This window comes from Leuresthes tenuis, unplaced genomic scaffold, assembly GCF_036924035.1.
Source record: "Leuresthes tenuis unplaced genomic scaffold, fLeuTen1.0.hap1 SCAF_3, whole genome shotgun sequence".
Lineage (NCBI taxonomy): Eukaryota > Metazoa > Chordata > Actinopteri > Atheriniformes > Atherinopsidae > Leuresthes > Leuresthes tenuis.
This window is the reverse complement of record NW_027325357.1, coordinates 16,008,560-16,021,947: the sequence shown is the minus strand read 5'-3', so window position 1 is coordinate 16,021,947 and position 13,388 is coordinate 16,008,560. Positions and strand designations below refer to the sequence as shown.

General features: G+C 37.7%; 2 protein-coding genes across 2 annotated transcripts in view; one reads left to right on the top strand and one right to left on the bottom strand.

The window, feature by feature from the left end:
* Positions 1-4,346: 4,346 nt before the first annotated feature.
* ppil1 (peptidylprolyl isomerase (cyclophilin)-like 1) lies at positions 4,347-6,154 on the top strand. The gene is made up of 4 exons (XM_072383138.1): positions 4,347-4,553; positions 4,749-4,903; positions 5,585-5,653; positions 5,917-6,154. Exons 1-4 carry the CDS (start codon positions 4,498-4,500, stop codon positions 6,135-6,137), a joined length of 501 nt encoding a protein of 166 aa, XP_072239239.1. The 5' UTR covers positions 4,347-4,497; the 3' UTR covers positions 6,138-6,154.
* Positions 6,155-7,655: 1,501 nt separating this feature from the next.
* LOC140303354 (sodium- and chloride-dependent GABA transporter 3-like) overlaps positions 7,656-13,388 on the bottom strand; it is a 28,361-nt gene continuing 22,628 nt past the window's right edge. Inside the window, exons 8-14 of the mRNA XM_072382085.1 lie at positions 13,193-13,317; positions 12,787-12,899; positions 12,550-12,687; positions 12,206-12,308; positions 10,136-10,236; positions 9,871-10,041; positions 7,656-9,754 (exon numbers count right to left, since the gene is read on the bottom strand). Coding sequence (XP_072238186.1) covers positions 9,656-9,754; positions 9,871-10,041; positions 10,136-10,236; positions 12,206-12,308; positions 12,550-12,687; positions 12,787-12,899; positions 13,193-13,317 — 850 coding nt within the window. The 3' untranslated portion in view covers positions 7,656-9,655. The remainder of the gene's footprint in view (positions 9,755-9,870; positions 10,042-10,135; positions 10,237-12,205; positions 12,309-12,549; positions 12,688-12,786; positions 12,900-13,192; positions 13,318-13,388) is intronic.

Here is a 13,388-nt window from a genome sequence, read left to right as displayed (position 1 = left end):
GGTTGGAAGATGTTGGCTATGCTTAAAGTAAGACTAAAGTTTCCTAAAGCTTTTGAAACTGGCTTTGTTTTTCCATCTACAGAATGTCTAAACAGGTCAAGAAGTAAGTTGATTTTGGTGCATTTCACCCAAGCCTGAATGGTGGCAAGTGTTTGAGGGTCACCCACAATTTTTCTGTCTTTAGCCACTGTATATTTCTCCACTCATTTATGATAAGCTGCAAAAGCATGTTCAAAGTATCACAGGGTGCTCCACTGCTTTTAGTATATAAATGTTATTCTCTTGTAGACTGACATGGACTTTCTTATTTAAATTTTCTTCATTTCCATGCGTTTAATGCGAGTTCTGGAGCTGTAACAGTGTATCTCCCTGTTTGTGAAGCACAACACCACTCAGGCTGCAGAACTGCTCTTTGCTAAGTCCAATTTCAGTCTGTCTTCTCTACTGTCGTACTTGCAAATGGCAGAAATCCATTGTGGAATTAACCATAGCAACATTTTCCAAGCACTCCAAATAAATTTTTAACAGCCATTAGTACTTTTTGGCAATCGCCATTTTTGGAGAAACATTGTAGCTGCAACAGTTTGATTAAGCATCAAAAGCCAACATTTCAACAACTGAGAGGTTGATCCTGCACAGAGACGGCAGACTTTTTGGCTTTTCATAACAGGACAACTATAGGTGTAACGGATGACGTTAAATAGGACTGAATTCTACTGAGGTTAGCTTTGTATTAAATCCATGTATTGTGCTTGGTAACAGTCATTGCTTACATGAAACTGAACCACTGTTTTACTTTGCCCCTGCGTTTTTCTACTGTGACTAGTCATAATCTCTGCTGTGAACAAAATACTTTCACCAGTTTTATTTGGCACGTTTCCCTCAGCAGATAGTTAAACAAGTCAATCGTATTGAAAGTTGCCAGTGCCATCCCTCAAAACACCTGCACGACATATATTAAAAGGAGTTGTTTCACTTCACTCCTTCTTTGAGTTTGAAATATTCTCCAACAGCTAGGTTTGTGACAGGTCTCCCCCATGTTCAGGCCATTGTTCTATTAGATGCAAAACACTAATCTTTTTAGCATGCCGCTCAAAGCTTAGATAGGCTGTACGTTTTTTTCAGTGGCCACTTACAGTATCATACAATAACGTCCTATATTCATTAGTGCATCCCTAGTTTCTTGTGTCTAGATGGCATGCTGGCCACTTTTTAGCACGTGGAGTATCTGCATATAATGTTTAGCAGTTTAGAGGATGCAAGTGTAACTGTAAACCTTTTTATAGTTACACTGTTTATAACTTTTCCTGGGAACTTGTTGGGATGAGGTTAGTACACTTGTCCAAGCAAGTTTACATTGCTGCGTGGCTTTTCCTAACGACAACACTTTAATCCATACTCGGCTGATATTAAACAGTGGTTGAATATTGCAGAAAAGCTTACTTAGGGTCTTACTGAAAATTGTGCACTGTTGCTTCAGCTTCCAGTAACTGGCAGAGTTAGATGGTTAGGTTTCTGCTTGTCACAGTTCAAAAGAACAAACAGCGTCCTGTTGACTGATCCTGTTCTTGCGCTTAGCTGTGGATTGAACCAGCATCATGGTGGATATAGTCTTTTTGCAGAAGGATTCTGATGGACCACAGAAAATTAATTTCCACTTGTGATGATAGGCTTAGTTCAGGATAAAAGCATTGGCAAATTTTCACAAATGGCAGAGCCCTTTTAAAAAAAAATTTGTCGGCATAGAATGCGGAACAAAAGTACTTCTCAGAGTTTTCGCAGCTGTAGGCCATAAGTATGAGTCAGACATATCCCTGGCAGTTATCTAGGAATAGGGATGATGTACTTTCATGCTTGCAAACAGCTGTTTTCTAAACATTGTATTTTGAGCCAAATGGATTTTATCGTCTTTAAAGTAATTTTCTTTTTTTCATCGTTCTGTAACTTGTTACCAGATGTGGAAATGATCTTCGACTCAGGGTGTCGTTATGATATAATAGTTTTGACTTTTGTTTAGGATCTAAGTGTTCCTATGTTCGCAGCTTAATTTTTGGATTTGTCTAGTTCTGGTGTTGATCTAGTGTCATTTTCTTTCTGCATGGTAACAAAAGAAAAAAGACTTGCGTCTCTCTTTAGATTATATTGAACTTTCTGGGCTTGTAACCCCCCTTTATTAAATTCTTGACTTTGTAAACTGATGGGACATTGCTCAATAGTGGAAACAAATAATAATGAATGAGTGAAAACACACAAGGTACAACTTGGACAACTTGGATCCTGGCATTTATGTCATCAAGCCTGATATACAGGGAGTCCATTCTGCAATTAAACGGACTCAAAGAATTCGCTGGCAATCTCGTGTTGTCAGACTGTGTCCCTGACCTGACAGCTTTGAGCTGATTTAGTTGTTTTAGTTTTAATATTAGGCAGGTGATTTTTTAAATTGTGGCTGAACAGTGTAGATAATATCATAATGGAGTTAATACCAGGATGTACAGTTTGTTCATAGCTTACAGCAATGCAATAGTGCACCTTCTTTCATTAGAATGGACACTTTAACTTCATAACATTTGAGATATACAGATTCACGAGTTAATCTGTATATCTGAAATTAAACTGCAAGTTTAATGAAGAAAAATATGTTTTTGAGACAGTAAAAACTAATTTGAGAAATATGGCGGCTATCAAAACAGATTAACGTGTTGATCTTTAATTTTGGATTTTTTCACTTTTATTGGCCCTGGATTCCAGTTTCTAGTGGAAAATGACAATAATAAATGATAATAATGATTATTGTTATTATAAGTAGGATTAAGTTAGTTTCTTTAAGAGCAGTGACAGAAACCTTAAAAAGAACAGATTTCAGTTGAGTTGGTTTTCATCAGCTTCTTCATTTTCCATAAGGATGATTTGTTGCCTGTATATGTGTATGTGTGTGTGTACACTGTGTGCTGTGCTATTGCAAGAAAAAAACATCTTTAATTTAGTCAAACAGCATATTTTTACATAATCATTATTAAAATTAATCCAAATCAAACAAAGGGAAAATTCAGTATTTTCAAAACGCCTTTCAATTCTGAAAACAGTGAGCAAGTGAAAACAAGAGCAACAAATAATTAGGAATTTACCATTTACAATGAAAATAGAGTAAGGGAAGCAAATAAATAAATAAGCAGAAATTTCAGATTCATTCACGTTCAGTCCATCAAAATCAATGCCTGCAACACAACCTTTAATATTTCTAGACTTTGCTGTGTAAGAGGATGAAGGATAAGTAGTTTATTTTCAACGCATACATATTGACAGTCACATGGATGTGTTTAGCTAATAAAATGGGAATAGCACTAACTTTTCGGTCCGTTTATATGACGGCCAACCATTTTTCTTTTGATATTGAAAAAAACAAAATGACCAATAATAAAAGGAGAAACGGGAAACGACTCGTTTCTTATTTTCAAAATGGAAAAGAAAGCATGTCTCAAGATGAAAACTTCGGGAAAAGACGGGAACATTTTTATTTTCAATATTTATTTATGGCCTGTGACTTTTTTGGTTGTGACCCGGAAGCTGTCTACGAAACAGACAGAAGAGATTTTGCTTGCCTGTTGCACCCATTTAATTTGGATGAAACGTTGATACTAATACTAATACTAATAATCCTCCTCGAAAGAGAACAAAACTTTCCCCATCCATTCCTGCCTCCCACGAAGTTTTCATCCCAATTTTCATCTTGAAATATCCCGTCGGAAAACAAAAAACGAGCTGTTATTTGTTTTCCGACAGGTTAACGGCTCGTTTTCTGTTTTCCGTTTTCAGTATCAAAAGGAAAATCGATCGGCCGTCATTTACACGGATCCTGTTCCAGGCTTTCATCTCAAATGGTCAGTCAGGGATTGTTGATTTACACTGGAGAGATGCTGCCAAAATCGTCAGCGCTGCTGTGCGCAGCTGAATGAATACGTGTTCAGACTTAAGCTCAAAACCAATGAGTTTCAGTCATTCAGTCATTCTGTTCACACAGCGGACAACGCAGAGACAGAAGGACCGACATACAGAATTAAAATGATGGGACTTGATGCAATATTTGCTTTTGCAGCAGCACATGCTGATGTCAAAGGAAATTAAATTATAGCTAGCTTTGTGAAGGAATGCACTAAAGATAATCCTATTGGTTTAGCAGAAAGCTTTTGTAAAATCTATTCTATTCAAGAAAAGCTAAATACACTTTGACTTAAACATGTTTCCACCATATTTAAAGAAATGCGTGGTAATAAACCTTATAGGCTTCAGACTCCCTTTCGCTTCACCGTCGATACCCGAGTCTGACCAGCAGGGTGCAGCGCACTTCATCCACCATGCAGAGGAAACGTGCGCAAACAGTAGAAGAAGAGTCGGCTCCTGAAACAAATTGAATGAACTCGCTGTGCTAATAAATTTGGCTCTTTTTTTATTTGAAGTGATTTGCTTTGCGGCTGAAGGTTACAGTTTGGCGTGATAATGTCCGGGATACCTCCAGACACATGGCAGCCGCCCACTGTGGCTTTAGAGACGACGTAAGTACTCATTGAAACACTGGATGCTAACTATGCTAAATCTCTGGTAGATGAAGTGAGGGATCTGGGCTGTGTGGTGCCGTGCTTGTGCAAGTTTAGAAATGCTTTTAGTTTAGCCTTTCTCTTTGTAACATGATCAAAAATAACATCACCACGATAGGGTCAGTACAAATGACAGATACCGTTCGATTGCAGGATGGGGACAATTGTGGTGGAGCTCTACTGGAATCATGCACCGAAAACCTGCAAGAACTTTGCAGAGCTCGGCAGAAGAGGCTACTACAACAACACCAAGTTTCACCGAATAATCAAAGATTTCATGGTGCAGGGTGGCGATCCAACTGGAACAGGTGGGTTCATCACTCAAAGCACGCGTGTAGTTTTAGACAGTGGTCACACACATTCACACACCCCTGTTAGCTTATGCGAGATCGTGAGGAAATATGAATATAGAAATCTGACAAACTTACTTATTTCCGTTTTCTACGTCATAACCGATCTACGTGCTGTTAGGAGTACACCAACACTACGGTTATGTTTTATCTTTGAACACCTGTTTTTTTTTAAAGTGTAATATAATGAACAGAATTTCCCTTTCTCACATAATGCTCTGTTACAGTAAGACTGCACCATTTTTGTACCTTGTGCAGCGCTCTTCTGTTCTTCTCTGTGTGGCCCTTACATCCTTGATTTGATCACCAGCAAGACCGCTGGTGTTGAGAGCTCAGAGAGCTTGTGCGAGGCAACAGCTGGAGTGAGTGCTGCACAGAGCCACACAGTAGAGGCTGTTATAGCAGCTTGATACTGGCAGCTTTTGGAATGGCACTGTAATATTTTTTGTCATAGCATCTGCTGTTTGGCCTTCCTCCAGTCTCATGTGCAAAGTGAATACATGGAAACCTAAAGTTGTGTAAAATAAATTTTTTATGTCACGACACCACTGTACTCATAATAAGACAAGACTAGTGTCTTGTGTCTTGTTCAGTTGCCTCACCTAAATCTGCTCTGTGTGGCCTTTGCTTTCCCAACAGGTCGAGGTGGTGCCTCTATATATGGCAAACAGTTTGAAGATGAACTGAACCCAGAGCTTAAATTCACAGGTAATCGCAGTGGAAAAAATATATAAGCAGATCAGAATATGGCAGCTATGGAGAAAAGATATCTCTATATATACAGATTTTTTTTTTTTATTATATTTTCACATGGAAATTTATTTTCTTGTTGCTTTGCCTGAAACCTCCTGTCAGTTCAAATCCAATTTAAATAGAAGGAATGTTTTGCTGACCAGCATCTGTCTGATAACATAATAGTAAGGGATTTATAACAAATGGTAAGAAAAGGTTTTTATCTGTGTGTCTCTTAGGTGCCGGAATTCTGGCAATGGCCAATGCTGGACCAGACACCAATGGCAGTCAGTTCTTCCTCACTCTCGGACCCACTCAGTGGTTAGATGGAAAGCACAGTATTTTTGGAAGAGTGTTCCAGGGGATGGGAGTGTTTAACCGGATTGGCATGGTGGAGACAAACTCTCAAGATCGTCCAGTTGATGATATCAAAATTATCAGAACCACTGTATCTAATTAGAAAGAAAAAAATAATAATTTGTATTGGTTTTGTTTTTACACTTTTACTTTTTTAAAATAAATAAATGCATAAATGTCAAGAATTTGTTCTTTGTTTTATTATTATTTTTTTTATATTCCTGTAGTTCAACACAGCCAGGCTACGGAAATTGACAGCCCTCTCAATTATGGTCTGAACCTTGAGCCGCTATAGTTCAAGAGGATGAACAGTCGTCTGCAAGTCGATATGACCTCATGTGTCCTTGCGCGAGACATTGAACTTCAAGTTGCCCAGAAAGAAAGCAAATTCTATTATTTATTGACTCATCGGTATGAAAGTCAATGAAAACTCAGAAAATTTAACCTGCATAGTGTCACGAACCACAGGACACAGATGCAGGGTCGATTTCAAGGCAAGAGGGTTTATTTGAAATAAACAAGTTGAGGATCTCCAAAACAAAGGGCTATGAAAATCCTGAGGCACTTTCCTCAATAACTATGTTGAGGAGGGTGCAGCTATGAAACTTATCAAAAACTCTCTCCACTCTAGGAAGAAAACAGAAAGGGCTAATGATTACAATTAATTCTCATGCTCTCCTAAAGAGGCGGACCTCTACAAAAGAAGCTCACCCGATAAACGGGGCACAATCAAAATATAACATAAAACTCTCCACGAAGGGAGGCACTATCAAACTTAAAAATTAACTCTAAGCTCACGTTTAACGGCAGCGCAAAGATCTCTAAAAACAAAACACAAAAATCACCCCACTAGCGGAGGAACGATGAAAGTTAAACCAAATACCGAATGCAACGCTCCTCTAACGGAGGTGTCTATGAAACGGTTAACAAGAACAAAAAACAATCCTTAACGGAGGAACAAAACAGTCTATGAACACTTGCCGTGAACTAAACTAGGGCTGTGGAAGAATTTACAACAAAAGATAGCACTGTAGGAGGATCGATCAACTACAGGCTCTTGGATTCAAGGCTGTGGATTACTATGGGACAAGGACACTAGAGTGAGGCACGTAACAGGTTGCAACATACTGGCACAAGACAAGGGAGACGCAGACTATTTGAACACAAGAGGAGCCGTGGGGAACAGGTGGAAACACTTTGGAATCAGGGAAGACAATCAGACACTTGACACAGGAGGAAGGGCAAGGTGTCTGAAACGAGAGGGAAGTTAATATTTCAAAATAAAACAGGAAATGACGAGACAAGACGTGAATCAAAACATAAAACGTGACATATAGTTGTCCAAGCTACAAATTTGAAGTAGTAGATTGACCACATCTGTGTAACATAATCTCACCTCTTACTTTAAATGGAAATGAACAATTAAAAAATAATAATGATAACACAAAGTAAAATGTCCAAAATGTTTTATTTTTTTGTACAGATACACAATGAACAAGTTGTACTACCTCTTAATATTTTATTAAACAAACTTGGTTTTATTCAAAGACAAAAAATGCAAAGTCTTTATCTATAAAGTAGTCATAGAAAATACAATGTACCCAAAAACATAATGCGCTATAAAAAATATGTCTAAAGTTCAAGTAACTTAACACTCATCAACTATGAAAATAGATGTTCATTTAGCAGATATGTTGTACAAAATGTAAACTGGATAAAATATATTTGTTAAAGAATAGCTAAATCAAAGCACCACATCTCAGAAATTCCTCTTTGTAACGTAGGCAGTTAAGTAGTAGAGTACTCTGATGTATTGGTTCGTCTTAGTTGGTTATTGGTAAATTTGACATCAGAATACTTAAAACACTAAGCTTAGACCATGTCTATTAAGGAAATAGGAGCCAGACGACAGAATGAAAGAAGGTATGTTGTACTAAAACTGGAATCAAGAGAATCTGATGATGCCCAGCCAACAGGCAATAAACCATTGCTGGACAGAAAAAAAGTCAAATGAAATCTAAAAACAGCTGTTTGGTAAGCAGAGCAGTGATGAGGCAATATTTGTTCCCTTATCTAGAACAAAGCTTGTTCCCCCACATTTACCCCCATTTACAGCCTTTATGCTAAGCTAACCTGACCAAAGGTTGCCATCAGCTTCACATTTACCCTGAAAAACAAAAGCAATAATAGCGTAATTTACGTATTTTTGTCTTTGTGTTTTTGTAACACTACTGATGTTTCTTACGTTTTCTTTTGATCAGCAAACACTAAAATGGGGGTTGTGTCATGGCAAGACCCACACAAATAGTTTCTCTCAAAATAGATTGTGCAGGCACTGAAAGCTTTGTCCCATGCAAGGCTCATGCAGCAATCTTATCTACTAACTCACTTTGCACCTTACCTTTGATAAGGTGATTTATTGGAGACCATGCACGTACTGAACATCTTTCTCTCCATAAGGCATGTGAAGCATGAAGGACAGTCCCATCTCATCTATTTGAATGTCATCTTTTACCATGAATAATGGAAGGTGAGCTGATGTAACTCCCTGCTTTGGATGTTTGGTTCTTTTACAGTTTCATAAGTAGCTGCTAGCAGAAAAATGTTTCCATATTTGGCTTACCAGCTTGCTGAATTTATTCACCACCGATTAGTCTTGCTAACAGAAAACTGTTTGAAAAACCCTGCTAGTTATCCCCACTTTTTGGGATGAACTAAAGATTATTAGTAGTATCGTATTTTTTGTCAGTGTTCTATTTCTCAGCAGTTCTTCCTCTATACACACAATACCTGCTTGGTGTTTTATCAAAGCCTATTTAGAATATATAAAGAGGAAATTAGTCGTTAACCACGTTATTTATACCATTCTAAAGATAACTATTCTACGTTAGAAGTGGCATACCAGAGTCAGATAATTTCACCTTATAACAAATATAAGTAAATGAACACGAAAGAACCTACTCTACATACTAAAAAAAGGAAAAAAGCTGTCTTTAAAGGTATAATAAGCGGTAATGTTTACAGTTTGCAAACACAACATTTAAACTTGGCCCATAACTTGATGAAGGCCGCCATTTGCTGCCTGCAGGCAGCTATTTTTTCAAACTGCGCTCCCAGATGCTAACAACACATAGGCTCTTGAGATTATGCTGCATGTCATCAAATGCTAATTGATTGAAAGTTGGCTCCAGCCTGATAGAGCTGGGAGGAACTAAATCCAAAAAACATGAACAAACACAAGCCTATGGGAAGGTGCTACCTTGCCAAATTTCAGATTTTTTGCTGTCCACTACCTGTTGTGATTATGTAGCTTGATTCTATCATATATAGATGTTTGATGCAGAGCAAGCAGACGCAGTTAAACGAGATATGACACTGAAACCTGATTTCATAGACTGTGTTTCTATAGCGTCGTCACATCGTACGTTCTGTTATTGGCTGTGCACGCAGCCTACATAGGAAGAGAAAAGGCAAGAGGCAGAGGGAAGAGTCTCTGCAGAAAGATGCACCCATATATGAAATAATTCTGATTATTAAGGGTATTTTAGTAAAGATAACTGTTCAATGAGTCATTGCTTTGTTTTTAAGGAGAAAATGAGCATTTCATAGAGTATGGTCATTTTATCCATCACTGCAGGCATGCAGTGAAGCCTCGATGCTTCTCATTTCCTTGGCCACTTCTGGAAGGTCATCTGCAGGCTGGGAGCTTGTCTTGATACGCTGGGGAAAATGTTATTATAGTCAAATAATGGCTCCTGTAGCTGGTAAGTAACAAAACATAGGTCCCAGCTAAGTTTTTTACTTTAGAAGGTTTACGTTTCAAGTTTACTACTGACCTGCCAAATACTCCCTTTTTCTTTGGCTAGAGTGAAGATCATATTGAGTGGGATCATGGACAGCGAAGACATGGCCAGAAACCAGCCAAAACCGTAAGCCCACGATGGATACACATAAGTGTTGTTGAACCTCAGTGGGGTGTATCTCAGGAGCAAAAATACAAGGGTTCCCTTTTAAAGGCAAACAAAGCATGAATTGTATATAGTGTGGGATCAAAGCAAAAAATCATTCACATAAATGTAAAGAATTATGTCAAACACTTACACTGCAAATTAGAGGGGTGATGTACATCCAGCAGTACTTGAACAAAGACAGAGGTCTGTAACCAATCATATCCTCAATGTTGTCAAAGAAGCGTCCAGCACCTACAAGAGACACTTGTTTTACTAAAGTGCAGCTGTGTAAAATCTACTTTAAAAACAGAAAAACCTTAGCCAACAATTTATTGTTCATATAAATATGATTTTTGGCACCCTCTCAAGGAATTTCCAAGACTTTCAAATCAGTATATTTAAAGGTTAGTCCATGTAAATGTAAGTAGCTTTTTAGAATGATTACTTTCTCTGGTGAGAAATTGACCCATATGATCAAAAACTCATAATATAGGAGCCAACTTTAATTTTTGATAACAGTTTGAGCACATTATGGGCTTCAAAGAAAGATAATGTTGAATAAGTATGATTTTCTCATGTGTACAGCACTTGGTCCACAGGGCTAATGTGAGTATGACAGATTTCATCGGGAGTATTGTCAAATATAGGTTTCAAAAAGAGTCTGACCATGAAGCTTTGAATGACCTTTTTGCTCATTTGAAACTGCCAAAGTTAATATGTTAAAATATTTTTGTTTTTCTGTGAATATTTGTTTACTTGTCTTATAACACATTCGAGTGTGTCTTTCTGCAGTTTCAAGGTTGTGCACGGTTGAATCCGGCAGAAATGCTCCTAATTCAAGATGCAGTTGTATGCTATCGTTAAGAATCTGACAGACTAAACTATTTTGTGGCAATAAATGCTTGGTGTGTTTATGGTGAATTTGAAATTAATGCTTTTGCAATTTCAAGAAACTACAAACCAGTGATTTCTTATGCACTGGTCAAGTTACCCATCTCAAGCTATTTTTCTGCCGTAGCACAACTCTGACCGAGTGCAATACTGTCAATTTATTCAAGTCAGCAAATATCTTTTTTTAAAATTAGAGTAATAAAGAAAGATAAACTCAGAGTCGTGGTTCTATCTTTATGGGTAGCTGTGGCCACCATGTTCCAGTTTTCCATAATATCATGTACCACATAAGGAGGAAGATTCAGAGGAGTTCACATGAAAGGTAGAGATAAAGGTGAAGTAGCTCATTTTGGACTATGAATGTAGTTCCAAATGTTAAATTGTGAACTCTTAACGTTAATTTGTCTTGGGTTTTTTTTTTAATGTGTTTTAATGTGGTTCCATTTTAAATTGTGCGAACTGAACTTTGAAATATTTCTTGTGAAGTGTGAATTTGCACAATACTAATGCTTAGTTAATTAGGCAGAAAATCCCTGCCAGCACCCAGCTCATTTTTCAGTAGTTGCACAAACTTTGATCAAAGACAGGTGGGATCAAAGCTCTGCCTCTGCCTTTTTATCATAGCTGGAGTGACTCTCCTTCTGCCATGCACATGCTACATCAGCACAAAATGTTGCGTGTATGGCAGCAAGAAAAGCGAGTGGAATGTATGTTGGACAATTGAACAATTTTGTTAATTTAGCTCACGGCTTGAAGGTAACTAAAGTCATTTATATCCATAGTAGTGCATTTGTGATTTCACATTAAGCAGCTGAGTTTTGTTAAGCAAACTACACTCTGCTTGCCCCATCATTCCAGTTCATTTAAGCTGTTGTGAGATCTGTCAATCTGCAACCTAAATGGACACACCCATAGCATCTCAGAAAATAAAACACTCCTTATTAATTTAAAATAAAATGTTTTTTTTTCTTTTTTCTTTTTTTTTTATTGCTCTGTGCTAACATTAAAAAAACAATACTCAATATCTATCACAAAAAAAGTTTTTAATCTAATAGCAGCCTTTTTACAAGATACACATCTGTTTATGTAAGAATTACAATTATAGAGCATTTCTACATAGCTTAAAGAAACATGCTCTATAATTTACACAAACTGCATCAGATTAAAGCAACTTTGACAGACTGTAATAGCATCCCAATGACTGTAATGCTTGATACTGCTCAATCATGTTTAAAATCCTGGTTGACTCAAGACTGAATGTCTCCGCTCAGTTTGTGTGTCAAAGATATTTAAGCTGAAGACAGTTATGCTAGAGATAACTGTGTCTTACCATAAATCCATCCAATAATCACTGACTGGAAGATTGCCATCAGGAGAAGAGTGGGGCCGCTGCATACATAATGATCAAATATCTGCAGGATGTATGCGCCAGCCTAAAATTCAAAAAGTCAATAGACTGGTCTTAGTATCACTCACCAAATTTTGGGTTCTACAACAAGTAAACAACTCAGAATGAAGTAAGTTTGAGTCAATGAAAAACAAATACAAAAAAACTAAAATTTCATATACTGTGTTTTGGGTATTAATCATAGCCTGGTTATTTCCCTAATGAGACCACATTTAGCCATAACATTTTAATTTGCCTAAGTAGCCTATCAATGTCTGACAACTCACCTCTGACACCAAAAACAGTCCCAACACATAGCTAACAGTGCAGATCACCATCAGACAAAGCTCCCTGCGGTATCCCCTTTGGATCTGGGAGGCGTAGACGTCTGTTACAGAGGTCATGATGCTTTCTAGGCCTGCAAACTGGAGGAAGACACAATGACAGGTGGGTGTACAAATGAGAAAACAATATCAAAGCCTGCATCACATTTTTAAGGTAACATAAAAGCCGATTCAGCAAACCTGGCCATCGATTCCTAACAGGATGATCATTAAGAAGAAGCACGCGGACCAGACCTGAGGCCAAGGCAGCAGGGTCACAGCTTGTGGGTAAACGATGAAGACAAGGCCAGGGCCTGCAGTGAAACCAACAGGACAATCATTTATGGTGGCCACTTTGTCTTTATTACAGCTTCTCTGTGACAAAGACAGCAGCGTTACAGCTGATATATTATCAAACATGGGTATGGCTTATTTGATTATTTCAGGCAGAATAATGAGCAACTGAGAAGACCAAAAGTTATTCCAGTAAATCATTTGAAATTGCCAAGCTGTTTTTGTATTTTTCCATTGTGTAATCAAAATTTTTAATTTAAATTCTGAGGAGAGGACATGACAGATTAAAAGCTTTGGCATCAAGCGCACGTACCTGACTCAGCAACACTAGAGATGTCGACGCCCTGCTTTTGTGACATGTAGCCCAGAATTGAGAAAATGGCAAATCCAGACATAAAGCTGGTTGCACTGTTCAGCAAGCAAAGGTAGAAGGAGTCTCTGGAAATTAGAAGAACTCATTATTAAGAAGTCATTATTTCTGTCCTTTTACCTCAAATGTATAATGGACT